The sequence below is a fragment of the Salvelinus alpinus genome, chromosome 25 (genome assembly GCF_045679555.1).
Source record: "Salvelinus alpinus chromosome 25, SLU_Salpinus.1, whole genome shotgun sequence".
Lineage (NCBI taxonomy): Eukaryota > Metazoa > Chordata > Actinopteri > Salmoniformes > Salmonidae > Salvelinus > Salvelinus alpinus.
In genome coordinates this window covers 24,634,239-24,661,046 of record NC_092110.1, presented here as the reverse complement: position 1 = coordinate 24,661,046, position 26,808 = coordinate 24,634,239, and the positions used below count along the sequence as shown (strand labels likewise).

The window sequence follows — 26,808 nt, the reverse complement described above, 5'->3', positions numbered from 1 at the left end:
TGTGATGCTACTACTACTGCTCACTGTGCTGCTACTACTACTGCTGCTACTACTACTGCTGCTACTACTGCTGCTGCTCACTGTGCTGCTACTACTACTGCTGCTACTGCTCCTGCTGCTCACTGTGCTGCTACTGCTCCTGCTGCTCACTGTGCTGCTACTACTACTGCTGCTACTGTTCCTGCAGCTCACTGTGCTGTTGCTACTGCTACTGCTCACTACTGCTGCTCACTGCTACAGCTGCTACTGTTTCTACTGCTGCTACTGCTGCTACTGCTGCTTCTGCCTGAGCTTGGCTTTGATCCACAATGATGCTTGTCCCCTGATTCCCCCTTGGCCACCCATCTAGACAGTACGCTCACACACACATACACACACACACACACACACACACACACACACACACACGCATCATGCATACACGCATTGCATACACATGTGCAGACACACACACATGCACACACAGGTGTGAAATAGTTTGCTGTTTCATGGAACACACATGGACTTGTTAATAAGAGTGGCAGTGTTCTTAATGTGTGGAGGCTCTGTGTTGCATATACACACTCACACCTCACCCAACAGCCACACGCCTGATTTATCTGAACCATCACTCACTGTTTTTTGTCCCAGAGCACCATGGATGCAGAGGGAGGGGCTGGAGGAGGACTATTATCTACTTAAAGACTACGTGTTTTTTTGAATTGTGTTTTTTTGTCATAACCAAGAATTCTTTGATTACTCTCCCAGTTTTTTTTTTAAGGCTGACCTGTTGTTGATTGAGGTCAGAGCATTATTTTACATTGCAGGTTGTTTCCAATCTCGTCTGACTGAAGAGGTTTTTCAGTTGCTCACACAGCGTTCTGACACGCTTCATGGAAATGATTCCCACTCCTCTCCTCTCTCTAATGGGTGGGAATGTGCAGCCGCTTGGAACTTGGGGGAATATTGGGAGATTTCTAAAGTGGTGGAACATGCTTCACTGGAAGCCTCCCAACCGTGCTTTTTACTTTACAGTTCAAATGTAAAATGACAGTTATTCTACGGATGACTTGTATTGCCTTGATACAGAGGAAACATATCAGTGTTTTCATCCTGCCAAGCTTCTTGTAATATAGCCTAATTGTTTTAAGTGCCAAAGTTGTTAGCCAGAGACACATAACCAGAGTCATACATAAGGAAGGCTCTAAATAAAATAAAAAATTATTGGTAACAAAAATTTAGGAGCACCAGAAAAAAATATTTTTTCATTGAGTGAGATATGGCCTACGTGAATTCTATAATTACTTTTGAGGCGCATCTCCTAATCAAGATATCACTGTTCCTTCCTTTCTGTGCCGCCAAATGTTTGCATATATTGGTAAAGTTACCAGGTTATTAGTAGAGCTGCACAATATGCGCAAAACATCTAATTGCTATTTTTCAACCAAATATTGCGGTTTGACTTGCGATATAGAACAAAATGCTTGGGTGAACTGTTGGAATCATATCAATGGAATGGTGTTGTTTGGCATGAAAACAAATTAAAAATCCAGGTAGGAGTTTTGACAGGGTAGAAACCAAAGTGTTAGTCAGTGTTTTCCAGGGCAGCATAATCACATTTGATTAATGTTACAGAACATGCCGTTGCACAAACAACATGCTGATCTACACCACCACTGGTAGCAATGAGCTAATGCTTGCATTAGAGCTATGTCATTTAGCTAGCAAGTTAGCGATTAGCATTAGCAATTAGCGTTATTTTATATGGAAGTCCAGAAAGGACATATGAATAAATTCCTTTGTTATGTCAAGATCACAACTTATTTATCTCATGATCACGACATAATAAAAGTTGTTTTGTCAAGATCACAAGATAAACTCTATAAATAGGAGTGTGGATGTATTGATGACAGATTGACAGTATGGCTGAGACAGCAGAGCCCACGGTGGATCAGCGCATACGTTTTTATTCATTGCTACACTAAGGGATGGTACATTTCATGCTAACATCATGCTTTAATTTGTGTTTGGAGCTCATTACCAGTTTATAAGTTAGAATGTTAGCAAGCTAAATGTCCCTTACCTTGAGCTAAAAGCTCATGGGGCATATAAGCACTCATGGGGCATTTAAACCCTGAACGATGCCTGACAGGCAGCACTGTCTCCCCGGCTGTGTGCCACCATTAAAACCACAGCCAATCGCATGCAAGAAACAATACAGCTAGTCGAGAGAGTGAGCTAGCTAGCTAAGACTACTTAGCTAGCTAGCTTGTTATCTGTGCTGGTTGTTAGCTTGCATAGCTAATATTTGTATAATTATAAGGGACACTTCATGTTTTATGGATAATGTTTACATTTACAGAGTGGGTGAGCTCCATTCCCGACAAGTTGATCATTCAATTCCAGCCTCAGAGTTTGATCACATTCATAGCAACCTCAGAGACTGACAAGTCAGGATGCTGCCTGTAGGCTGTCTGCAAGGTGCCTTACTTATGAAACATCCTGATTTATCAGCCTCTGAGGCTACTATTGAATATGATCAGCCTACCAGGAATAGAGCTCACCCACTTTGGATTCTATGCATCAGCATATAAAGCGCTAACAGCTAATCTGCCTACAATGAGCTTTACCTATGAAACAGCCTACAAGGAAGCATCCTGACATCAGCCTCTGAGGCTGAAATTGAATCTGATCAGCCTGTCAGGAATGGAGCTTACCCACTGTAAATTGTAATATTATCCACAAAACATGAAGTGTCCCTCATAATTATATATCAGTTATGGAAGCTAACAACCAGCATAGATAACATGCTAGATATCTAGCTAACAAGACTACCTACGTAACTAGCTAGCTCACAAGACTAGCCAAATTAGCTGCGTTGTTCCCTGCATGCGATTGGCTGTGGTCTTGGGGGCAGAACGCAGCCTGGGAGAACAGGCTGCCTGTCAGGCATCGTTCAGGGCTTAAATGGCCCCGCATTGCGATCAACTCAGCCACAGGGCTCCTTGATGAAGTGGTTATCGTGTATCTGAACAAATTAATGGATGATGCGTGATACTTTTGATTATCTCGTGATCTCGACAAAACAAGTTTTGTTATGTAGTGATCATGAGATAAATAAGTTGTGATCTTGACATAAAGAGGGAACTATTTTTTTAATTCATATGTACTCTCTAGACTTCCGTATGAATTGACTGCATGCTGAGGGAATAAACAACGTGGAGGAACTGTGTGCTGCCTGCTTGAGTGAAAGGGTCTGGGCTTGGTGTGCGTTTCCAGGGAACTGCAAACAAGCAGTGTGTTGCGGCAAAATATTGTTACTCGGTACATTTTATCTTGAATTTTATTTTAGCCGCACTGGTGCACTCAAAATAAAACTCCAGGTTGCATGTAATATTTTGTTGCATATGCAACCAAATTGGTCGCACTTTAGAGCGACCTGAGAGCATAATTCCCAAACGGATATGTGGAGGGAGAGAGTTTTGCCACCCAGGGAGAAGTCTGTGGGTTTGGCGAACTCGACATGGATATGCTTTTTGCATCATTGTCCTGGACATGTCCCTTGATTGAATTACTTGGTGCCAGGCAGGCAGGAGCAGCCTCGGTGTATATGCAGCAGGGGAACATTCTGTACCTAGCTTAGAGTCATTAGAGACAAACCCAAAGACAGAGGGAGGGGACAACCATAAAAATAGAATCACTAATTTCATTTCTATGGGGACAAAGTTACCACTCACATTGTATATTAGCTGTGCTAGGGAATACTCTGCTACAATTTTAAAATCAACAGAAGCCACACATTTACTGATTGCAGTCAATAGGTTCTTCCTCCATCTCTCTCCTGATCTCTTTCCCTTGCTCCCTCTCTCCGTTGGATGGCGTGGGTAGAGGAAGCGTCAGCGTCCAAGGTGGAGGAGAGGCGTGTGTCAGAGGAGAGTGGATGGCCACCCCAGCTGGAGTCAATATTTGTTTTAGGAATCTCAATAACAGGCCACAGTCATCTGCATCTCTGATAATGGACAGCCATATGGCTCTGTTGACCCAGTGGACTAGGGTTCTCTCTCGCTCTCTCTTTCTCTCTTTCCCCCCTCTCTCTTTCCTTTTCTCTCACCTCTCTTCTGTCTCGTTCTCTCCCCCCTCTTTCTCTTTCCTCTCTCTCGTTGTCCTCCCCCATCTCTCTCTCTACTATAAATGCAACATGCAACAATTTCATTGATTTTACTTAGTTACAGTTCATATGAGGAAATCGGTTAATTAAAATAAATTCATTAGGCCCTAATCTATGGATTTCATATGACTGGGAATACAGATATGCATCTTTTGCTCAAATATATATTTTAAAAGGACTCGCAATGGGCCTCAGGATCTCCTCATGGTATTTTTGTGCATTCAAGGAGGCAGCTTATGGTAGAGAAATTAACATAAGATTCTCTGGCAACAGCTCTGGTGGACATTCCCGCAGTCACCAATTGAACGCTCCCTCAAAACTTGAGACATCTGTAGCATTGTGTTGTGACAAAATTGCACATTTTAGAGTGGCCTTTTATTGTCCCCAGCACAAGGTGCACCTGTGTAATGATCATTCTGTTTAGTCAGCTTCTTGATATGCCTCACCTGCCAGGTGGATGGATTATCTTGGCATTGGAGAAAGGCTCACTAACATGGATGTAAACAAATTTGTGCACAGCATTTGAGAGAAATAAGTTTTTTTGTGCATATGGAACATTTCTGGGTTCTTTTATTTCAGCTCATGAAACATGGGATCAACACTTTACATGTTGCGTTTATATTTTTGTTCAATGTACCTTCATAAAACCCGTTATATGACCTGCACGTTGTGCTGTGACCTCGGTTGCCATGGCAGCCCAGCCTGTGATGTCCTCTCTATGTCCCCACTCCTGGTTGAGTCAGCTGCATCTGGAGGCAGGGAGAAGATGACAGTGCAGCCTCACTGGCATCCTCACCCACAGCTCAGGTGATCTTAACCCATGTTCGTGTGTTGCCTGTGTTCCATGGGTTTAAGCTTTATGGTTTCAGCAAGACGGTTCTCTCTCCCGCTCTTTCTGTCATCCTCCCTCTCTTCCTCCCTCCCTCCGTGTGGTGAGCAGCTTGCCTGTCCTCAGGCTGCCCTAGGCCCTAGGCTCAGGTGCCTGTCAGCCTCAGTTTGAAACGGCTCCCTTTCAGCTATTCGTCATGCCTGCCTCAACCCCTGCTGTGCCAGCATGTGCCCAGTCCGTTCCATCTTAGCGCATCCAGTCCATTTTAGCCAACCAAACTTAGTCCAGCACACCGCATACACATTCCCAGTAAAACAATCTCAGCACAGGCAGCAGTCCCTTAATGAGAGGGGAATGGCCCAGTGGGTTCCTGGAGTGGGGGCTATAGTAAAGGCCTGTTTGGGTCCATTCTTGACTGGCAGTTTGTTAGGTGCAGTCATCAAGAAGGCAGAAAGAGACAGCTAGCATAGTTAGTGTGGCAGGCATTTTGATCCCTTTCTGTTATTCTCAATGTTCTAACCTGACTGACTGACTATCCATCCAGCACCAGGCTCCCAGATTGCTCTACCTGCTTGGCACTCTGAATTTCAAATGTCTCCAATCTTCCCCCTGTCGGGTAGGAGGAATGGAGGGAGGGATGGATGTCTGAAAGCGTCTGTCTGCCTCCAGCAGGTGTTCTGTTCGAGCACCCAGGAATGGGGCCCGGCAAGGGGAGAGTCACGCCTGTAGTGTGTGTTTATTTGGTGACTGCTTTCCCATTTGTGGCTGTGTTGCCAGGCTGATTGTCCTCTGCCTGCTACAGTGGTCTGGTTATTACTACTCCTCTGTCCACTGATGCTGCCTTTGTCTCGGTCTTTCTTATGTAGCTTCTTCATGTGTTGTGTTGATGTTTTGTCTCAATTTACTTTTTCCATTGAGGGATTTTATTAGTTTCATTGGGCTTTAAGTCAGCCTTTTTCTATGTCTCTTCCTCTGTGGTTTACCTTAACCCTGGCCCCAGCTATGAGGAGCGTGCGCTTTACCTGGAGGCCATCGTGCAGAACCACCGGGAGGTCATGACCTTTGAGGACTTTGCCTCGCAGGTCTTCTCCCCTTCAACCAGCTACTACCCAATGAGTGGGACAGGTCAGAATCCTACTCTGCTCCTCCACTTCCTCCTCTACTCCACAGCAGCACACCTGTTAGCCCTCTTCAGGCCCCTCCATCTCTGTGTCCTGGTCCTTGTCTCCTCACACCCACACTCTGATGAATATCAAAGGCAGCAGGGCCAAGCTCTCTCCATACTGTCTGAGCAGCAGCATCAAAGACTTTACCGTGGCTCAACAACTTAGTCAGACCCTGCTCCTTGTCTCTCCATGTTCTGTTTCATCTCACCCCCTCCTCTGTTTTTATCTCCCCCTCTCATTTAATTAGCCCGTCAGAAATATACATGATGTGACATGATTGAATGTGGGTTAAACCCGGTGTATGTGATCAGTCCTCTTATCAGACCGTCCATACCTGTACCAGAGATGTGCAGTCTGCTTAACACTGGGTTCACACTGCTGTCCCCCAGAGGTCAGGAAGAGGGGAGACTGAGGGGGACTTCATTAAACAATGTCTCCTCTTCCTGCCCTGGCTTGGCCTAGATCTGATGGGTCTATAACAACAACAACACCGCTAACATCCAATCAGTACAGCAATGCTCTCATACAATTGGAAATCTGTGTTCTTTTATTGTCATAACTGGAAACTGAATCTGTTATTGTGTGTGTCTTGGCTACGTGCGTACGAACATGTCTCTGTGTGTGTATACGTGCGTGTATGTTGTGTCTGTACGTGTGAGTATGTGTGTGTGTTGTCCAGATTTCAGCGAGCAGCCCCAGAAGGCAGGGTTGATAAGCAGACTGACAGAAGCAGGAGGTAGTCTGCTCTATTAACGTAATTACAGTCAACTCCCTTTACTGCAGAGGTGTAAAAAAAAAAAAAAAAAAAAAAAAGACCTCTATTGACCTTTCATCAACCATAATACTAAACAGGGAGTATTCTATAGGGAGAGGGGAACAGGGAGTATTCTGTAGGGAGAGGGGAACAGGGAGTATTCTGTAGGGAGAGGGGAACAGGGAGTATTCTGTAGGGAGAGGGGAACAGGGAGTATTCTGTAGGGAGAGGGGAACAGGGAGTATTCTGTAGGGAGAGGGGAACAAGGAGTATTCTGTAGGGAGAGGGGAACAAGGAGTATTCTGTAGGGAGAGGGGAACAGGGAGTATTCTGTAGGGAGAGGGGAACAGGGAGAGAGGGGAACAGGGAGTATTCTGTAGGGAGAGGGGAACAGGGAGTATTCTGTAGGGAGAGGGGAACAGGGAGTATTCTGTAGGGAGAGGGGAACAGGGAGTATTCTGTAGGGAGAGGGGAACAGGGAGTATTCTGTAGGGAGAGGGGAACAGGGAGTATTCTGTAGGGAGAGGGGAACAGGGAGTATTCTGTAGGGAGAGGGGAACAAGGAGTATTCTGTAGGGAGAGGGGAACAGGGAGTATTCTGTAGGGAGAGGGGAACAGGGAGTATTCTGTAGGGAGAGGGGAACAGGGAGTATTCTGTAGGGAGAGGGGAACAAGGAGTATTCTGTAGGGAGAGGGGAACAGGGAGTATTCTGTAGGGAGAGGGGAACAGGGAGAGAGGGGAACAGGGAGTATTCTGTAGGGAGAGGGGAACAGGGAGTATTCTGTAGGGAGAGGGGAACAGGGAGTATTCTGTAGGGAGAGGGGAACAGGGAGTATTCTGTAGGGAGAGGGGAACAGGGAGTATTCTGTAGGGAGAGGGGAACAGGGAGTATTCTGTAGGGAGAGGGGAACAGGGAGTATTCTGTAGGGAGAGGGGAACAAGGAGAGAGGGGAACAGGGAGTATTCTATAGGGAGAGGGGAACAGGGAGTATTCTGTAGGGAGAGGGGAACAAGGAGAGAGGGGAACAGGGAGTATTCTATAGGGAGAGGGGAACAGGGAGTATTCTGTAGGGAGAGGGGAACAGGGAGTATTCTGTAGGGAGAGGGGAACAGGGAGTATTCTGTAGGGAGAGGGGAACAAGGAGTATTCTGTAGGGAGAGGGGAACAGGGAGTATTCTGTAGGGAGAGGGGAACAGGGAGTATTCTGTAGGGAGAGGGGAACAAGGAGTATTCTGTAGGGAGAGGGGAACAAGGAGTATTCTGTAGGGAGAGGGGAACAGGGAGTATTCTGTAGGGAGAGGGGAACAGGGAGAGAGGGGAACAGGGAGTATTCTATAGGGAGAGGGGAACAGGGAGTATTCTGTAGGGAGAGGGGAACAGGGAGTATTCTGTAGGGAGAGGGGAACAGGGAGTATTCTGTAGGGAGAGGGGAACAGGGAGTATTCTGTAGGGAGAGGGGAACAGGGAGTATTCTGTAGGGAGAGGGGAACAAGGAGAGAGGGGAACAGGGAGTATTCTATAGGGAGAGGGGAACAGGGAGTATTCTGTAGGGAGAGGGGAACAAGGAGAGAGGGGAACAGGGAGTATTCTATAGGGAGAGGGGAACAGGGAGTATTCTCTAGGGAGAGGGGAACAGGGAGTATTCTATAGGGAGAGGGGAACAGGGAGTATTCTGTAGGGAGAGGGGAACAGGGAGTATTCTGTAGGGAGAGGGGAACAGGGAGAGAGGGGAACAGGGAGTATTCTGTAGGGAGAGGGGAACAGGGAGAGAGGGGAACAGGGAGTATTCTGTAGGGAGAGGGGAACAGGGAGTATTCTGTAGGGAGAGGGGAACAGGGAGTATTCTGTAGGGAGAGGGGAACAGGGAGTATTCTGTAGGGAGAGGGGAACAGGGAGTATTCTTTAGGGAGAGGGGAACAGGGAGTATTCTGTAGGGAGAGGGGAACAGGGAGTATTCTGTAGGGAGAGGGGAACAGGGAGTATTCTGTAGGGAGAGGGGAACAGGGAGTATTCTGTAGGGAGAGGGGAACAGGGAGTATTCTGTAGGGAGAGGGGAACAGGGAGTATTCTGTAGGGAGAGGGGAACAGGGAGTATTCTGTAGGGAGAGGGGAACAGGGAGTATTCTGTAGGGAGAGGGGAACAGGGAGTATTCTGTAGGGAGAGGGGAACAAGGAGTATTCTGTAGGGAGAGGGGAACAAGGAGTATTCTGTAGGGAGAGGGGAACAGGGAGTATTCTGTAGGGAGAGGGGAACAGGGAGAGAGGGGAACAGGGAGTATTCTGTAGGGAGAGGGGAACAGGGAGTATTCTGTAGGGAGAGGGGAACAGGGAGTATTCTGTAGGGAGAGGGGAACAGGGAGTATTCTGTAGGGAGAGGGGAACAGGGAGTATTCTGTAGGGAGAGGGGAACAGGGAGTATTCTGTAGGGAGAGGGGAACAGGGAGTATTCTGTAGGGAGAGGGGAACAAGGAGTATTCTGTAGGGAGAGGGGAACAGGGAGTATTCTGTAGGGAGAGGGGAACAGGGAGTATTCTGTAGGGAGAGGGGAACAAGGAGTATTCTGTAGGGAGAGGGGAACAAGGAGTATTCTGTAGGGAGAGGGGAACAGGGAGTATTCTGTAGGGAGAGGGGAACAGGGAGAGAGGGGAACAGGGAGTATTCTGTAGGGAGAGGGGAACAGGGAGTATTCTGTAGGGAGAGGGGAACAGGGAGTATTCTGTAGGGAGAGGGGAACAGGGAGTATTCTGTAGGGAGAGGGGAACAGGGAGTATTCTGTAGGGAGAGGGGAACAGGGAGTATTCTGTAGGGAGAGGGGAACAAGGAGAGAGGGGAACAGGGAGTATTCTATAGGGAGAGGGGAACAGGGAGTATTCTGTAGGGAGAGGGGAACAAGGAGAGAGGGGAACAGGGAGTATTCTATAGGGAGAGGGGAACAGGGAGTATTCTGTAGGGAGAGGGGAACAGGGAGTATTCTGTAGGGAGAGGGGAACAGGGAGTATTCTGTAGGGAGAGGGGAACAAGGAGTATTCTGTAGGGAGAGGGGAACAGGGAGTATTCTGTAGGGAGAGGGGAACAGGGAGTATTCTGTAGGGAGAGGGGAACAAGGAGTATTCTGTAGGGAGAGGGGAACAAGGAGTATTCTGTAGGGAGAGGGGAACAGGGAGTATTCTGTAGGGAGAGGGGAACAGGGAGAGAGGGGAACAGGGAGTATTCTGTAGGGAGAGGGGAACAGGGAGTATTCTGTAGGGAGAGGGGAACAGGGAGTATTCTGTAGGGAGAGGGGAACAGGGAGTATTCTGTAGGGAGAGGGGAACAGGGAGTATTCTGTAGGGAGAGGGGAACAGGGAGTATTCTGTAGGGAGAGGGGAACAAGGAGAGAGGGGAACAGGGAGTATTCTATAGGGAGAGGGGAACAGGGAGTATTCTGTAGGGAGAGGGGAACAAGGAGAGAGGGGAACAGGGAGTATTCTATAGGGAGAGGGGAACAGGGAGTATTCTGTAGGGAGAGGGGAACAGGGAGTATTCTATAGGGAGAGGGGAACAGGGAGTATTCTGTAGGGAGAGGGGAACAGGGAGTATTCTGTAGGGAGAGGGGAACAGGGAGAGAGGGGAACAGGGAGTATTCTGTAGGGAGAGGGGAACAGGGAGAGAGGGGAACAGGGAGTATTCTGTAGGGAGAGGGGAACAGGGAGTATTCTGTAGGGAGAGGGGAACAAGGAGAGAGGGGAACAGGGAGTATTCTATAGGGAGAGGGGAACAGGGAGTATTCTGTAGGGAGAGGGGAACAGGGAGTATTCTGTAGGGAGAGGGGAACAGGGAGTATTCTGTAGGGAGAGGGGAACAGGGAGTATTCTGTAGGGAGAGGGGAACAGGGAGTATTCTGTAGGGAGAGGGGAACAGGGAGTATTCTGTAGGGAGAGGGGAACAGGGAGTATTCTGTAGGGAGAGGGGAACAGGGAGTATTCTGTAGGGAGAGGGGAACAGGGAGTATTCTGTAGGGAGAGGGGAACAGGGAGTATTCTGTAGGGAGAGGGGAACAGGGAGAGAGGGGAACAGGGAGTATTCTATAGGGAGAGGGGAACAGGGAGAGAGGGGAACAGGGAGTATTCTGTAGGGAGAGGGGAACAGGGAGTATTCTATAGGGAGAGGGGAACAGGGAGAGAGTGGAACAGGGAGTATTCTATAGGGAGAGGGGAACAGGGAGTATTCTGTAGGGAGAGGGGAACAGGGAGAGAGGGGAACAGGGAGTATTCTGTAGGGAGAGGGGAACAGGGAGAGAGGGGAACAGGGAGTATTCTGTAGGGAGAGGGGAACAGGGAGAAAGGGGAGAGAGAGGAAATGGGAAAGAAAATATTGTAATTACCCAGTGTGGGGCATTAATCTGTTCTCTGCTGGTGTGTGTTATTTCTGCATTGGGCTTTTTTGTAGTGGAGCAGGAGAAGGATAGCTGGTTGGGCTGACTCCTCTTTGTGATTATGGGATCATAGGTTAGTCTGGCCAGACAATAAATGATTATTTTCTCTTATTGTTAAATGAGGATTGGTTTCACAGCGTGGTGCATCAGCTGTGTTTGATGAGAGCAGACATAACAATAAGACTTACTTTAATCACCCTCTTTAATCCTGTGGAAATTAATTTGGAACATTTATACAAATTGATGAATATACAAATAGTAGGGCAAACATTATTTTTGGGCTATTGCTTCTGTCTGTCTGTAAAAGTGTGTGGGGTGACCGAGTGAGTGAAGACGTGTTATTTTGTCCACCGTGGGTTTGGAATCAGCTGGTCCTCTACATCAACTGTTTCTAGCCACAGCACCACACCACAGAGATGCAGGGCAATTTCAGGAATCACTCTAGGTCTGCATGCAGACTTCACCTGGCAATCTTCTAAACAAGGGGGAGGTTAAAAAATCCTAGTACACACAGATACAGGTGCTCACAGCTTCTTCCAGTGATAAGCCAGGCATTTTTCTGAGAAGTGGTTCTTTTTATTTTTTTTTATGTCTTTTTTGTCAACATGTTTTCCTGTATTTACAGCGGCCGTGTGGATAGTGTACAATACATTTATGTTCATGTACATTCTCTAATATATAGTCTGTTTATGTCCTGTGTATGGTTCTATGCATCAACACATGGCCACTGATATATAATCACAGAAGGCTGCTTAGTTTTGTCCCTTTGTTGTGTCTGTGACCTCAGACTTAAAAAGCTGCTCTCATTGTTACCCTTCTCAGATGTGCTGGTGTCTAGTAATACAGTGATTGTCTGTTGCCCTCCCATGTGTCTTTGTCGTGCCTGTGTCTCATGTTCCACATGCTGCTGCAGTGTGAGTGTGTGTGCTTGTCAATACCCCTGCTTAGGTTCACTGCTGCAGTGTGAGTGTGTGTGCTTGTCAATACCCCTGCTTAGGTTCACTGCTGCAGTGTGAGTGTGTGTGCTTGTCAATACCCCTGCTTAGGTTCACTGCTGCAGTGTGAGTGTGTGTGCTTGTCAATACCCCTGCTTAGGTTCACTGCTGCAGTGTGAGTGTGTGTGCTTGTCAATACCCCTGCTTAGGTTCACTGCTGCAGTGTGAGTGTGTGTGCTTGTCAATACCCCTGCTTAGGTTCACTGCTGCAGTGTGAGTGTGTGTGCTTGTCAATACCCCTGCTTAGGTTCACTGCTGCAGTGTGAGTGTGTGTGCTTGTCAATACCCCTGCTTAGGTTCACTGCTGCAGTGTGAGTGTGTGTGCTTGTCAATACCCCTGCTTAGGTTCATTGCTCCACTAATATGTCATCCATGACGTGCAGCGTGCCGGCGTTGGCCGGGGATGGTTTGGGACGTGGAGTACCCTTGGGCCAAGCTGGACTGTAAGACTTCTGCCTGTTTCCTCTACTATGCATGATGCCCATTGCCCACCCTCCACCTTAACCTGACCTTCACCTTTGACCCACAGCTACACCATCTCAGTGACCATCAATCATACTAACCTGCACCTCGACCCCGGACACTTCTAATATCCCACTTCCTACTGCATGAGTCATCTCTAACCTACAGTAGATTACCCCCATCCTCACCGCTGTGGCCCTGCAGTGTGACTGGAGCGTTTGCTCTGTGTGTCTACTGTCTGAGTTGTTTGAGTGTTTGTTCACACTGACATATTGACATGTTGAAGTTTCTTCTTTTGGGCTGGGGGGTTGGACTCAGTCGGGGTCTCAAATTACTGTAGAGAGTAAGAATAGCAGAATACACAAGGTGCAATTTGGAAATGTGGTTGTGCATCAGCAGTTTGTCAGTCACTCAATTAGCCATGTCAGTAAAAAAAACTTAGATTGGTAAGTTATTATAGCGGCTTAGTAAACTTAGGAATCATGATGGAATTACCGGCCTAGGGCCCCCATTTCAATTTTGTTAGTCAGTCTCACTCAGATATCATATTAAAACCTGCAAACATTTCTCTCCACCCTATGGAAAAATGTGTAGAATTGCAGGAAATGAGCTGTAAAATAGCAAATTGTCCTGTCTGCCCCATGGAATGAGTAGAATTGCATGAAATGAGTTCTAATATTGTAACATTTTCTCTACGCACCATGGGAAAATGTGTAGAATTGCACGATTTAACTCTAAAATGTAGAAATGTTCTTTCCACTGTCAATAGGAGGGCTGCTTAAATATTTTGCTTGCAATTTGGTGGTGGGGGGGTACCCAATTGTCATACTTGAGTGAAAGTAAAGATACCTTAACAGAAAATGACAAGTGAAAGTCAGCCAGTAAAATACTTCTTGAGTAAAAGTCTAAAAGTATTTGGTTTTAAATATACTTTTTTTTTTATATATATATATTTTACCAATAAAAATTTATTTTTGATACTTAAGTATCAAAAGTAAAAGTATAAATCATATCAAATTCATTATATTAAGCCAATCAGACAAAGATTTTTTGTTTTCTTAATTTACGGATAGCCAGGGGCACACTCCAACACTCAGACATAATTTACAAACAAAGCATTTGTGTTTATTAATAGTCCACCATATCAGAGGAAGTAGGGATTACCTTGATAAGTGCGTGAATGGGACCATTTTCTTGTCCTGCTAAGTATTCAAAATGTGATGAGTACTTTTGGGTGTCAGGGAAAATGTATGGAGTAAAAAGTACATCATTTTCTTTAGGAATGTAGTGGAGTAAATGTAAAAGTTGTCAAAAATATAAATTGTAAAGTACAGATGCCTAAACACTACTTAAGTAGTACTTTTTACTTAAGTACTTTACACCACTGTGCACGTTGGTACACAGACCCACGGGCAACTGCGGCCCCTCCCATGAGTTCAGTTTTTTTGTGGCCCCCACCCCCATCAAAGATGCCCATCCCTGGGTTAAATGAACGTAGCTATAAGAGCCAAGTCAACAATGAGTGAGATTCTCGCTCTTCAAATCTTTCAATGGATCCAGACAGTCCGTGGGACTGAAGAGCTCTCAACAACCCCCCCAGACAGGCCTCCTTCTCTCACCCTTAACCACTCTGTCTAGAGACAACAGCTCTTCACCTGCTCAGCATACCGCTACAGCTTCATCTGATGGCAACAGAAGACCCTCTAACTTTTACTATGTGTCAGAGAGTGTCAACTAGTCAAGGAGCTGCCAGGCACACTGGTTTAAATGACTGTTGATGTCTACTCTACTGTGGAGCAGACTGTTGTCACAACTCTGGAGAAACCTGTGCCTGTATTGGTGTTGCACACAATTTTGTATATAATGTTTTGTTACATTTTACTGGTCTCTTTATCTCATGGTGTTGAACTGGTTGAGAAGCGTTTCTGATAATCCAGTCTGTTCCTGCTCTATGATCTGTCCATACACATTTTATAATAAGCAGTCATACCAACCTATGTGCTGTCAAGTTACAGAAATCATTTACCCCTTTGAATATTAGCTAGGCAGATTTTTAAGGGCATGGAACAAACTCAAACCAACTTTCAAGAGGCCCTCTAGCTTTCTGAAAATTGTCCCTGTCTCTTAACATATGAAATGCTTTATGTCTTGTATGACTTTGATCCTCACAGTGATAATAACCAACAACATACCACCACACAGGCTTTCTGAATGTCGCAGTCATCTCCCTTCCCTAGTCCCTCCCTGACTGACTGTCTACAGCAGGGCTGTGTGACCTTGTCTTAATGTGACGCTCTACTGTCTGTTTTTCTTTTAGATGAAACAATGTTAAAGGTGTCATTGCGGTAATTGAAGAAGGTAAGCCCCGAGCACCGACCAGAAGCTCGTGTGTCACCCCAAGGCCTCGCTCTCCCGTTCACTCATCCTCTCTGGTTTCTCCTTTATTTGGTACTAACACGCTTTATTTACCCACCTACCTACCGCTTTATGAAGGACGGTTGATATAACGCTGTATGGGGTGGTGATATAACGCTGTATGGGCTGGTGATATAACGTTTTATGGGGTGGTGATATAACACTGTATGGGGTGGTGATATAACGCTGTATGGGGTGGTGATATAACGCTGTATGGGGTGGTGCTATAACGCTGTATGGGGTGGTGCTATAACGCTGTATGGGCTGGTGCTATAACGCTGTATGGGCTGGTGCTATAACGCTGTATGGGCTGGTGCTATAACGCTGTATGGGCTGGTGGTATAACGTTGTACGGGCTGGTGATATAACGCTGTATGGGATGGTGATATAATGCTGTATGGGCTGGTGGTATAACGCTGTATGGGGTGGTGCTATAACGCTGTATGGGGTGGTGATATAACGCTGTATGGGCTGGTGGTATAACGCTGTATGGGGTGGTGATATAACGCTGTATGGGGTGGTGATATAACGCTGTATGGGGTGGTGATATAACGCTGTATGGGGTGGTGATATAACGCTGTATGGGCTGGTGGTATAACGCTGTATGGGGTGGTGCTATAACGCTGTATGGGGTGGTGATATAACGCTGTATGGGGTGGTGATATAACGCTGTATGGGCTGGTGGTATAACGCTGTATGGGGTGGTGCTATAACGCTGTATGGGGTGGTGCTATAACGCTGTATGGGGTGGTGATATAACGCTGTATGGGGTGGTGGTATAACACTGTATGGGGTGGTGGTATAACGCTGTATGGGGTGGTGGTATAACGCTGTATGGAGTGGTGGTATAACGCTGTACGGGGTGGTGATTTAACACTGTACGGGGTGGTGATTTAACGCTGTACGGGGTGGTGATTTAACGCTGTACGGGGTGGTGATATAACGCTGTACGGGGGTTGTATTCTCTGTTTAGCCAGGCTGGTAATTGCGAGTGATGCTGCACGGTTCGGACAATTAGCACCCGCCTAAGTAGCAGCATGAGCAATATGGACACACTTCTTTCTGCTTGTGCTTCTGCATGTCACGCCACGCGCCTTTGTCTTTATCTCCCCAGCGGTATCTTCCTTTATCTTTGTCCTTTTTTCTCCTTTTCACTCCTGTCCGAGTGTGGCTGTTGGCCTGGGGCAGAGTGTGACATTAACACCTGCCGTACTGGAAGAAAACGGCTTTGTCATTGAAGCTTTGTTTGAATTGCTGCAGGGGACCAATGGGGATGAGGCCCATTTACTCCCTTTTGTTTTTTTCACTGTCTCGATCTCTCTCTATCCCCTCTGTCTCCCCTCCCCTCTGTCTCCTCTGCCTTCTCTCTCTCTTTTTCTCCCCTCTCTCGCCCTTCTCTCTTTATCTCTCTCTTTATCTCTCTCGTTCTCTCTCTTTATCTCTCTCGTTCTCTCACCTCACACTCTGAGTATGAAAGGATCTCAAATGAGAGGCAGGGTGTGCAGGTCTCTGCCACACCATGGCCTCTGTCAGTCTAGCTGTTTAGGGGGAGCTCAGAGTGGAATGAACTTGCGTTATGATTTACCAGCCAGGCACCGCCAACTCAAGTTTTGGGAGATTTTGTTTCACCCTAGTAACTAATTATGAATGTTTAATTTTAATATTCAACTTAAATTTGTGTAATTTCCACATATGATATCATATATGCAACCCAAAGTGTTGCAATTTAAAACATGTGTATTGTCATTGTTTAGTGGGTATTGTACCGAGCCCTCTGTCGAAAGACGTGTCTGTTGCATGGGTGGGTGCCAGGCAGCATACTGGGGGAGTTAGTAAATATTAGGTCTGTGTGGGCCTTTATCTGAGAGGGTTATCTGTGGCCCAGCGGCCCACTCCCCAGCTACCCTGCCCTGCCCCTCTCCATCACGCCACTACTATAGGAGAGGGTGGGGCTTGTCAGGGCCAGTGGGGAAGTTGTTTGTTCTCGTGGTGGAATAGTCGAAGTGCAAAGTAGTGGAATTCTGGAGTTAGACTGCTTGTAGGGTTGGACTTGGGTTAGCCCTGCCCACACGTTTACTCACAGGCATAATGAAGATAAACAAACACACACACACACAGCCTTAACCCTACCCCTCCCCCTCAATGAGTGGAAGTCAGCGATGCTTGTGTCCACTGGGCTGGGTGTCTGTTACTGCAGCCATCTGCTGTCCCTTTTAGCTATAGGAACTTGAGATGCATCAGAGAAAGAAAATAATCAACCAGGTGCCATCTTGAAAATAAGCAACCAGGTGTCATCTTAACATAGTAGAAAAGTTTTTTTTAACTCGATGCATCGCAAAGATGGGTTGGGGAGGAGAGAGGAGGGAGTGTACACAAAATATATTTGCTCTTTCTGGCTTTTCCTCCTCACTTATCACTGCTAGCAGCCTCTTATCATTGATTGTTTCATTGGGATCCACAATGTTTAACAAAGGACACCCTCCACATGTTCATGACATGCCTGTCCAGGTTAACATGATATTCCGTTTTTTTCTGTTACAGTACATTTCAAGTGTTGAAAAATCTATCCTCTTTATGCTGAACAACAAAGACAATTTTATTCTTAGAACCACATGGCTTAAATTAGATGTTCTCTTTTTCCTACTCATGCAAGCATGTGCCCTCCCAAATACATATTCAGCATCTCTCACTTAGCAGCCTCTATTCAGCCAAGGCATGTGATGAAGACATGTTCACATTGAATCTGAATGTGTATGCTGCTTGATCTAGTTCCATACGTGTCACTTTTAAAACTGTGATGAACTCAAGGGTCAAGTGGATCAATCTGTACACCTGTTCTGTTTTTGGTATTATAAATTTGACCGTAGAGTGAGTAAGCGGTTTGGGGTGCCGGGGGTGCGTTCACGTGCATGGCAGTCAGAGCATGTTGGAGTATGCCACGTCTTAACAGCCCCATGGAAGCCTGCCACGTCTCACCACTTCTCTCTATCTCTCCCCCTCTTTATCCCTCCCTCTCTCTCTCTCTCTCTCTCTCTCTCTCTCTCTCTCTCTCTCTCTCTCTCTCTGTCTCTCTGTCTCTGTCTCTGTCTCTCTCCCCCCCCCCCCCCCAGGCTCCCTCAGTGGCAGCACGAGTGCTGAGCTCAGTGTTTCCGTAGGAACGGACCATGTGGACCAGGTCTCTCCCACGATGCCCCGTGCCACAAAGAACAGAGTTTCCGGAAAACTCCGCCGATCAGCCAGCGCCATAAGCAAATCCTCCAACTGAGATCTCTTGCCCAACCCACCCTCAAAACCTCCCGTTTGGCCTTCACTACCGGTCCTGTTTTAAACCGTCATACTGACCCCTTATGACTGCAGTTTGGGGGTGTGCTTTGTTTGTTTTGTTTTGTGTGTGTCGTTTAAACCTTTAACTGGAGCATATTGCACATTTTAATTTGTGGCAATTATTGATTCTTTGATACATTTCCAGATGTTTTGCTGTTGAACTGCATATTTGAGATGAAGCTATTGAAGTTTTTTCCAATGTGGCTGCACTTTGTTTTGGAAGAATCAAAGCTTCTTTTTAATTTATGACTGATAAATAGCACTACTCAGTACAGTGATAAAACGAGGTATGTATAGCCAGGGACTGGAGTGAAAGATCATGTTAGGAGACTTGAAGTTGACCTATCATGAACATTTCAATATTGTTTTTTCATGCCATAGCTGTTGAGCTGGTAGTTGACACTGCTGTAGAGGACAACTCTAAGAGGCTGAAATGCTAGAGAAATGGGAGACTGTCTTAGATTGTATTCTTGTGAAGAGAAGCTGCCGCGCATATATAGTTAATATATACTGTAATAAAACATTTCTTATCGTCCATATGCATTTTGATATGTCTGCCTTTTTGGTTTTCTCATTGACCGCCCCCCCCCTTGTGATCCTGCTGTGTGAAACACTGATGATAGTCTTGCAATGCTGTTGACAGGATAGGATGATTTTTTTTAGGGTGGTGTGTTGTTGTTTGGTTTGTTTGTTGTTTGTCCTGGGTCTTGAGCCATGGAAGCCTGTCTGTCTGCCTGGGTCATACTCATCCTCTTGTTGTGGAGAGGAGAAAGGACTGCGTCATAGGAGGTGCTGCTCTAGCATAATGCTGCACCGTACCACACACTTCCTGGTTACGGACTGCTGTGAGTGTGTGCAGTAGGAGTCTGTTTTTAATAGTTATGAACCTGGAATGGACAATCAATGATGTCTTTCCAACATGAGGTGAATCGAAGCTTGTTTTTGTTTTTCTATCTCTCTAATGTCCTTTTTAAATGGATTCCGATGGATTTTGTCGTGCTTTGATTTATGCAACTCTGCTGGAAATGAGAAAATACTGCATTTGTAATTGTTTAGTGATATTACCCTGTTTAACCTGGGTTCATAACCTGTAATCCAATAAGTTCCATCTGTCTCTTCCTCTGCTATAATTTTCTTGTTGTCTTGTAAAGCTACAAATATGACATTCCAATGTCCCTACAGATGATATTTTGCACTCACTGTCATTGAACACTAGCATTGAATGTTTTTTTCTCTTTATTCTTGGATGTAAATTGCTTTACATTTTATTTGATGTGTTTGTTTCAGTGTGTGAGAGCATGCAAAGTCATATTTGAAGACATATTTTGCTGTTGTGTTGTATAATGTATACATGTGCTGTTTAGAGGAAGACGTCGCCGGAGCCTCAGGTGAATCTTAACTCCATGCACTGTGTGTGTGTTTCTGAAGGAGCTTATTGCAGTGCCTGTGTAATACCCCCCCCCCCCCATTTGACTGTAAAGGTTGTTCTAGTCCTCACACGCATTTTATATGAACAGATTGACTGGGTTTGGCCCACTTTGTTTAGTCTATTTGAGGAGGTGCACTTTTCTCTCGGAATTGGAAACAAATGCCACCTCCTCTTTCCCATGATGCACCATGAGTAACCTCATGAGGCCGGTGGGGGTTTGGGAGTTAGAAGGCATACCAGCGCTGAGCTCTGGCGACCCTCCTAGCAATAGGCAGGTTGGCTCTGTGCTACCCACGCCCCCTCCTCCTCCCACCCAAACCTGCCGCTTTAGGTTGCCATGGAAGCCAGGTGTTACATACACATGATGGAGGGCTGCAACACTGTCCGTCTGTTGCACTACTTTACCTTACCCGTACATCTCCATTTCCTTTCATTTTGTTCTCTCGTTTTTTTGTGTCTTTCTTTCCCAAGCACTGATTAATAACATAGGAGGCACGAATGTCGAGTTTGTTCAGAGAGAATGAAGTCCGTTTTTTGCATTTGAAGAATGTATGCAAATACTGACCTGAGTCAGATCAATGCTCTCACTTTCCCAATAGCCACTGTAAAGAACTACCCAGATCTTTTTACTGATCTTCTTATGGAGTTTAGATTGTAGATTTGATGTTGTGGATGGGATCCCTGTTTTATATGGGAGAATATGGGCCTAAGGTGTTGTTTGGACCAGGGTAAGGATTGTGTCTTACTCAGACTGGTTCAACTCATGTAAAGCAACAGATTTAGTGTCAATTCTAGATTTTGGTTTAGGAATCCTGTACATTGTGTCAAATTGAGGGCTCCAGTCCTTATGAATATACATATATTAATGCCTGTAATATAATCTTTGTATAAGAGGAAGAGGACGATTTCATCATTACTTGTTAACATCAAACTGTTTTTAATGGCAGAAGTCATGCTATCTTTATTAGAAATGTGAAAATCGAAAATATTTCATTAAATCAATTTGAAATTCTTCATGTTCTCTGTGTGTTGTTTGTTTGGGTCTATTGATTTGAATAGCAGTGGAGAAGAAGTAGATTTCCTTTAAAACTGTCGTTACAGAGATGGGCACTTACCTAACCATGTTATAGTAACGCTAGCCTAATATAGCAGGCCTAGAAAGACACCTAAGCGGAGTTCTCACTTCTGTTTTTCGGGGGTTTTGATGGGGTGGGGGGTGACATAATGGTGCTGTTGTTTTTTACCCTGGCCCAGCAGCAGCAGGGGTAACCTGACCCCCTCCCATCTGTCCCCCTGCTGCTCCAGGAGGGGAGGAGGCTGGGATAATGGGAACTTACCGGAAGGTACAAGTGCAAAGTCTACAGCACCTACATTACTTCTGCCCTGGCTGGTAGGATGGCTAAAGACTTAAGACGAGCACTTGAGGATAATTGGAGCCGCGTGCGTCCGTGCACCTGCCCATCTTGCCTGAACCTGTTCCTTTGGGTCACATAAAACTCCTGCCTTTGTCTACATTATGTGATTGAATATTCGCAAGTTATGAAAGCAGAAGAATTAGGATATGGGTATATGTTATGTGAGAAGAGTCTATTTTCACATTGTCACATGTCAAAAGTTCCACATATATCCTGTCTGTTTCTTCTCATTAGCAGGAAGTGTGTTTTACACCATAGTCAAGTAGAGGAGACTGACTGCTCCCTAGAAGCCTGTCCTCATCAGTGAACTACATGACAGCATCCACAGTCATGACCCAACAATGATCATTAACCCCTCGTGGGCTGGCTGAAGCCACACAAATGCTTCTGAAAGTTCTTTCTCTCTTGTCATGGGGAGTGAATGTGAACCTGGCTGTTCAGAGGCTTAGCCTACACTGTCAGACAGCCATTTAAAAGGGAAAATCGAACTATTGAGTCTTTAGAGAAGACAAATGTCCTTCTGATCTATGGGTGAGTTGGGTGGCCATCACCTCTGTCCTGCTGCCATGTTCTGACCAGGCATTATGGCAATCTACTGTGTGACTGGAAGCTAAGTGCTGTCTCTTCTTCATGGAAACCAAACCAGGTCTTCTGAGACACTACTTTATGATCATGTGTGGCATGAATCATCATAGCAAAGATAAATCGACAATAAATAAGGCATATTTTCAGTTTCCTACAAGACATTGCAGGCATCAGGATTGTTGTCTATAGTTCAACGAAACCTCAAAAGGGTAGATGAGGAATTAGATCGGAATGTTCAGAGCAGACCAACTTGGAATGTCTCTGTACTTGATGTCAGTGTGTACCCGTTTTAGTCCCTCATCCAGACACTCATTGTAGAAATGATGCATCCATAGGGAATAGGCCTGCATCCTGGCTTGAGTATCCATGGTAATTATGCTATTACTCACCCTTTACTAATTAGCCACTTGTGTAGCCACACCTGAGTTTGATTTTGAGTTTTCACCTAAAGATTTGATTAAATAGGCTAGTGAATGAATGTTGAGAAGCTGAGGGAAATAATGTGTGATATTTTGTTGTGTACGTCAAGGGGGGAAATGGAAAGAATAGGAATGATTTTCAAGACAACTTTTCCCTTTTCCCTCAAAGTGTATCCAGAATTATTCAGATTAACATTGTGTCTTTTGAGTTTTTACCCAGATGGATGTCCATTATATTTAATTTACATATTTCAAAATGTCATTGTTTTGTTTTGTAAAGATCAGAAAATGATTTCAGACAAGTTGAATTGATACTTCCCTATAGCCTGGCACTTCATTTTCTTGTTGTAGGTATATCACTGGATGTCAGGGCTGGCAAACATGGGTGATGTATTTTTCAGACAGTTAATGTCAATGTCAACCTAGAGCTAAATAAATGGTTTCATTTTGAAAATATCGTTTTTATTTCGATGGATAATTGGAGACAACAGTGTACACATACAATCAAAGCGCTATAAAAGCCAACATTTAAGAAAATAACCTGTTCATAGAAAAAGATTGCATCTAAGGTAAGAGCTTTACGTTTTACAGGAGATTGAAGATTTAGACCGGTCCACGACAATTATCACAACTCATAATTTTGACATAACATTTGGCTACAACATGTGAACTGCCCGAACAACCACAGAATAATCACACAACACAACAACACATTACATAAGATAATTGCAAATAGAATAAATAAATAAATACATAAATACAATTATTATGATTAAACAATATTGCAACAATTAATAATAAAATATGTGCCCGCATTCTAAACGAAAACAATCATTATGTTGAGTTTTTTAAGGCAGTTATACAGCAGAGTTTTGATGTGCTTATATTCTAAAGGCATTTGTGGTTCTACTAAAGGGAAAGGTTTCGATAGTTTTAGGTTTTTAAGACAAAGTTGATAAGTCTGTCCTGTAATTCATAAATTAACATAACGTTTAATGATATACAGAAATTCACAGTCGGTGAATTAAAAGGCTTTTATGAGAGAAAATACCCATATCAAATGAAACAGTTCTTAGGTCTAGAAGCTATTACTTGAGCACGTCTGCAGCTGTCCTAGAAAAATACATTTAACAGTCAAACTAACGCTTTGTTTTCTTTCGATAAACTAATTTGAGAAAAATCTCAAAATATATGCCTATTTTTTTATTCAAGGAATGGATAAGCATTCAACAACCAGCTGATTGGCATTGATAGAATACCTCTCATCGAACACACACATCTAAACATCAACTTGCCCTGTCTTTCAGTAGTCTAGGCAAATAACTTTTTTTCAACGCTCCGGTCCAAGGCACGCGTTTTCTTGTGTTCAGCAAGCCGGGCGCACGGGCATTTGAAGCAGGATCACCTGCCTATTTTCCGACGGATGGCATTTGTTGATGTGCCTCGTGAGTCCGGGTGAGCTGTAGAAAGTGGCAGGGCAATACTTGCAGGGATACACCTGGGAGCAGTGCATGAGACGCAGGTGTCTCTCCTGGCTGGCCCTGTTGGGGAAATTCTCCCCGCAAACGGGGCAGAGAAGGCAGTCCACGGGGCTCAGATTCAGGGGACTTTGGTTTGGGTTTTCCTCTGAGGATGAGGTGGACACTGGAACCTGCTCTTCCACTCTGTCGCTGTTTTGAAACGCGTGGTCCTCGAACATTTTATTCTGCAGGGCTTGGTGTCCCAGAATGTGTTTTCTTAGGTATGCTTGACGCTTAAATCTTTTCCCACAATATTGGCAGTCGTATAAACCATCTTCCGAGCCCGATTCAGACACACCTGGGCTTGGGGTGTCTCTGTCACTCAGTAGCTCGGCTCTTGAGTCTTTGGCTTCCTCCGGGATGGACTTGACAGCGGGGTGCATTTTGGCCATTTCAGATTTGATTCTCTGGGTAGATGGTATCCCGGCTGCGCTCTGCGCTCTCGGTTTGTGCCAGCGCCGGTGAGAGGCGAGGTTAGCCGGGCAGCTGAACATCTTATCACACTCAGGACACCTGTACTCAACTCTCACTATCCTAGAGCACTTGTGCTGGGCTAAAGAAAATGTGTCCGCGTAAGCTTCCTTACACAATTGGCAGACAAACTCTCCTAAAGGCTTCCCGCCTGCCGATGTCTGCGTTCTGGGTTTAAAGTCGGCAGGAGCCTCTTTGATTTTAAGACCAAGTACCGGAGACGTTGTCATTTCGTCTTCAAAATGCAGTTTTCTGATGGCTTTGGGTTTCTTGGATGCAGGTTTGCTCTTGCGCTCAGTGTCGGATGGGGGCCTCTTGGTACCGCCCCTGATGACTGTAGCCGGGATGCTGCTGGTGATGCCGCTTCGGTTGCTGTTGCTGGTGCCTATTTTCAAATCCACGGGGGCGAACAGGAGATTATCAAAGCTGTTGATGGAGGCAGATGTCGGGAATGACTCGGCAGAAATTGGCGAGCCTAGATTGAAACTTCTCCCGTAATATATTCTCTCATGGTCCTTGCTGATGGGCCGGGTGGGGCTGTAGAGGGCTTGGTACATCGTCTCGGGGTTGCCAAACTGAACCGCTTCAGCATCCAGCCTGGTGATCGGGGCGTCTGCTGCGATGTCCGGCGATGGGGCTGCACGGTCCAGACAGGACGCAACAGAGACAGGCGGAGATGAGTCCAGCTGACTCTGAAAGTCTGGGATGTGATGTTCATACTCATCGGTACGAGTCCTATAGGAAATATGCGCTGATTTCTTGTTTCTTTTTACCAGGAATCCTTTGGGCATCTTTGCGAATGGCAGAAAAGCACTTTGGAGAGGTGGGCGAAGTCTCGGAAAATATCCAGGTTTGTGGAATTACAGTCACACCGGGAACCTCGGTTGCTAATTTATATTTTCGCTAAGCTATTGGTCTCTGTGTTGCTGAAATGTTTTCGTCTCTAATGCATAGCTGCACTCTTTTTATGCCGGAATAATGCTATTGTTCTCGCCCCTTGTTGCCGCATCCTCAACCAATCAGACGAAACGAAGATCCCAGTGGATTTGGATATGGGAGTGGGAGGGTTCAAAGCTTGGGTTTGATGGATTTCGTTGGAGGATGTGCAGATAGCTTAGCAGATGTAGTTGCGGTTTATTACGTTAATGTGGGCGCTCGGTCCCTCCCCAAGAGAGGCACACGCCGGGCCCTCCTCTTTTTAAGGTCTGATGGTTCTCTATACAAATGCACACGTGCCACGGCTTTGTGGTTCTCCTTTGGGGGCCACTGAGCTGCCAAAAGGAAATGTCCGTCACTAACACAATCATCAGAGTTTACAATTAGGATGGGGACTGAAGAGGGAGGGGTGGGGGGTCTGGTTGAGAAGGCAAGAAATAAGTTGCAAGGTGTTATTTGCATTTATAGAATAAAAGGCAAAAACATGAACATCTAAAACCTGGGCAAATTATGTTAGTGTCAATAGTAAAGCAATGGGACACACATATTGTTGTATTGTGGCTTAATGGGACCTTCCCCCAGCCAAAAGCAAGCTTTACGCACTAACCTCCAAGGGACAACATATGTGCCAACTGTGTGTGACATTGGCATTGCCTATGGATATTTGATAAGAGAGTTAGTATTTTACACAAATAAGGCAAGACTTCTTAAATAAACATTACTTGGTACGAATGTATTTATTTGGGCACGCGTCTGTCTCGGCAGTTTAACTGGAGTTATAAATCAGACATCTCACTGCATACATAAGTAATAAGAAGGGCCTCTGGTCTTGGTACATAATAGCCACGTCTGCCCACGCTGCATATGCAGTTTTCGTTTGAAAGGCAATTTGACCTGTGAAATAGGACTCACGGCCAATCTGGCCCAGGGATAGGCGCGTGCTGTGTGTAATCAGCGCTCGAAACAAAGAGGGCCGCAGCCCGAATGTCAGCCCGCGCGCACCCAGCGCTTCTCGGGTTATTAAATCTGCACCCCTTTTCCAGAACACCTCTCATGTCCATGTATGGCATGTGATATGGACGTCATGTGCAACGATATACAAAAAAATAATGTCTCTAAAAATCACTGTTTGCAAACTGTTTTTGCTTGATATTGTCCCATTCTTGTTGAAATCATTTGAAACATCATTTTCCTAGTATTCTTCATTTTTGAAATATCAGTTGGCTTTTAAACGTTTATTCTAAACTTTAGGCTACATTTGGAATAAATTATTGTCTCTTGTCTCCTGTCTTTAAATCAAGATTGGTTAAATGGATTTAATTAAGTCACTTTTAGTTTCATGTGGGAGGCTATGATAAAACACTTTTTCAGTGAATCAGAATACGTCTTGCATGTTTGAATTCTTTGAACATTGATTTCAAAAGGCAATGTAAATTAAGCAAACGTTCGTGTTGTGTTTTGTAGCCTACAAAGTCAAATTCTGTTTTTTAAGATAACTTATTGTCAGTTTTGTGCATACATTAAA

At 45.3% G+C, this 26,808-nt stretch overlaps 2 protein-coding genes across 7 annotated transcripts in view; one reads left to right on the top strand and one right to left on the bottom strand.

The window, feature by feature from the left end:
• The window catches only part of LOC139553716 (ral GTPase-activating protein subunit alpha-2-like), a 187,003-nt gene extending 166,052 nt beyond the window's left edge, over nt 1-20,951 (top strand). For 3 of the 6 annotated variants that reach the window (XM_071366323.1, XM_071366322.1, XM_071366317.1), the window contains 2 exons: nt 5,977-6,101; nt 18,295-20,951. In XM_071366323.1, coding sequence (XP_071222424.1) covers nt 5,977-6,101; nt 18,295-18,449 — 280 coding nt within the window. In that variant the 3' untranslated portion in view covers nt 18,450-20,951. The other 3 variants (XM_071366320.1, XM_071366321.1, XM_071366318.1) reach the window with 3 other exon arrangements.
• A 1,851-nt stretch (nt 20,952-22,802) lies between these two features.
• On the bottom strand, nt 22,803-25,449 carry LOC139553715 (insulinoma-associated protein 1a-like). The gene has a single exon (XM_071366316.1). It carries the CDS (start codon nt 25,136-25,138, stop codon nt 23,723-23,725), a length of 1,416 nt encoding a protein of 471 aa, XP_071222417.1. The 5' UTR covers nt 25,139-25,449; the 3' UTR covers nt 22,803-23,722.
• Between the last annotated feature and the right edge of the window lie 1,359 nt (nt 25,450-26,808).

What these genes read in the sequence shown, in the direction of transcription:
- LOC139553715 (XM_071366316.1), bottom strand. Translation starts at nt 25,138, where the DNA reads ATGCCCAAAGGATTCCTGGTAAAAAGAAACAAGAAATCAGCGCATATT.